The sequence below is a fragment of the Polypterus senegalus genome, unplaced genomic scaffold (genome assembly GCF_016835505.1).
Source record: "Polypterus senegalus isolate Bchr_013 unplaced genomic scaffold, ASM1683550v1 scaffold_5214, whole genome shotgun sequence".
In the NCBI taxonomy this organism is placed as follows: domain Eukaryota; kingdom Metazoa; phylum Chordata; class Cladistia; order Polypteriformes; family Polypteridae; genus Polypterus; species Polypterus senegalus.
Window position 1 is genome coordinate 1 of NW_024384613.1, and position 2,598 is coordinate 2,598.

Consider the following 2,598-nt stretch of genomic DNA (forward strand, 5'->3'; position numbering starts at 1 on the left):
TATGTAGTCGGACCGATGCTCTGTTCAAAGAGGACACCCTGTATGCCATCAATGCTGCCAGGATAAGCTTTAGTGCCACCCTCCAAAATGAATGGCTGGTTGAACAAATGAATGAATGACTGTTCATGTATGTTTCACATTCAGTTTAATTCTATTTAGAAATGATCTTTAAATGACCAGGAAAGGTCTTAACCTACTCCTTGAGAGTGATGCTCATAGCAATATTAAATGTTATATAATTAGAATTATGTCACTTTTCATTGTCACAAAGGCAAGAAGTTAATTTTTAAAAATCTATGATAAAGTTATGAAGTGAAATCTGCTCAAAATACACAACACAATAAGTAAACATGTCTCAAACACATACCGTTATTGAAAAATTGCAATTTTCAAATACAACCGTCTGAAGGAATATTTAGCAGCTCAACCTGGCCAGGACACCCAAAGACTGGAAGGATGGGAGAAGGCAGCTACTTTGGGACACTTCCTTCCCCAAGAAGCTAGATGGCGACTTCCATGCAGTACAGCGGTGCCCTGCGGGATGTGGAGTTTGGCTTTACAGCCCTGCTGGGGACCATGGGTACCGCCGGGAGGTTTTACTGTCTGCATAGCCTGGGAGTCCTCCAAAGTCATGGGAACAGAAGCCCCAAAGCACTTCTGGGCTGAAGAAAAAACAAGTTCTCCATCTGATAGTGATCCATCGAATGAAGGACAGAAGAACTTCCAGATCAAGGACTATATAAAGGACTGCTGGAGACCCGCCAAGCTGGAGTGTGACAGAGTATGCTGGGTGGTGTGAAGGAAAGATTAGTGATATTATTGTGCGTATTAATTGTGTTTATGGTGGCTGTTGTGCTTTGAAGCACTGTAGAAGAAGAAGAAAACAACATTGCAATGCTAATTTGTGCTTTTACTTTGTGTCCTGAGTGTCTGTCTGTTGGGATTAAAAGGGAAACAGCGACCTTTAGCATCCTTTATTTTCACCAGTAACACATCAAAAACTCAAAGTGGCTTCCATCTCTTTACATTAGAAATTCTGTTATTTACATTGTGTGATGTTAGTTTAGGTAATTTTATTTATGCTTTAAGTATTTTTATGACAGAAACCCTACTTTAAGAATCTTAGCCTTGGCATCAATCTTTTATTATTTATCCACAGAGTAATTTCTGCTAAAACTCACCACCAGGCAGTTGACTATAATATTTTCGAAGGGATGGAATGTCATGGAGTTCCTGTGGTTACCATCTGTGGAGGTCAGGTGGTCTATAAAGATGGAATATTACATGCCAAACCTGGGCAAGGAAGATATGTTCATCGTAATGCCTTCTCTGATTTTGTGTACAAACGTGTGAAGCAAAGAGAAAAGGTAAAACACTTGAATTCATAATAACCATGATAAAACATTAATTACAATGGACATTTTTTCTGCCAATCATTTCGTTGTAAAGATTATGGTAACTATAATTTTTAGTTTATGTCCAAGTTTAATCAAGTCCCAGTATCTTTGAAGATAAATAACTTCCTTCAAATAAAAATTTAATTTCTGCCATATCATTGCAGGTGAACAAGCCAAAGCCTGTAAGAAGAGCCCCATATGGAGGACCAATCCTGTCTGTCAGGAATCAAAATGAAGTGATGAGTCTGGAGAACAAAAACTTTCATAAATAAAACATTTATACTTCAGCTAATTGTTTCCTTTTTAAAGTTTTATCAACCCTAAAATTTATTTTGTCTCGTCCAATTTAAAAGTTCTTTTTATTACATTTTCTAGACTTGGCTTAGGAAAACACCTTTTTATTTCATCATAAAGGCCTAACAAATAATGAAAGAAGAAATTAAGAGACTCTGGTTTAATTCTTACCAATGCAATTTTTCCCTCTTCAGGAAAATTCTTTTGTGAATTTCATCTAAGTTATGAAAATGGTTTGAGGTTTTTTTTTATTAATAAAATTATTGGGATATTCAAAATCATTAACCTTGATTGTGTAATTTTCATGATTATGTTCAAAATATACTTCTCTTAAAATTATTAATGAATACAAAAATTGTGTCTATGTTTTAAAGATTAAATTTAAGGATTTCAACTTTCATTCTAGTGAAATTAGTAACTACCATAGATAATCCCATTCTTAGAGTTATTCCCATAATGTATTGGACACTGGAGAATATCTCACCTCACAACATTTCTAACTAATACTGTCTGTATTAGAAGATTTCTAAAGAGTAAGGCTATTATCAATATTATGATGTTGAATTTAACAGAAGCAAATAAATATATAAAATGCTTTAAATCCTGAGACAAGTCATTCATACGAGAATACTTTGACGCTGCAATACTTTAAATATATTAACTTCAGCCACTCTTTCATAATAAATGATTCAGTACCAACACAATAACCCTACAACAAACCTTGTATGATACAAAAAAAATTAACACTACACCTTAAAATTAACATCAAACCAAATTTCTTTATCCAAAATTAAATCTTTCTGTGAACCCTGCTGTTGCAGTCCTTAATTAACCCGTTGCTTTCACCCCAAATTTGCTTTCCTGAATTAACCCTTCACATTAACCCTAAGTTTTCTAAATACAAAGT

General features: G+C 34.6%; 1 protein-coding gene across 1 annotated transcript; it reads left to right on the forward strand.

The window, feature by feature from the left end:
* The first annotated feature begins 949 nt into the window (after positions 1-949).
* On the forward strand, positions 950-2,289 carry LOC120522025 (dihydropyrimidinase-like). The gene is made up of 2 exons (XM_039743251.1): positions 950-1,367; positions 1,562-2,289. The coding sequence occupies exons 1-2, from the start codon at positions 1,215-1,217 to the stop codon at positions 1,667-1,669; spliced, it is 261 nt and encodes an 86-aa protein (XP_039599185.1). The 5' UTR covers positions 950-1,214; the 3' UTR covers positions 1,670-2,289.
* The last annotated feature ends 309 nt before the right edge of the window (positions 2,290-2,598 follow it).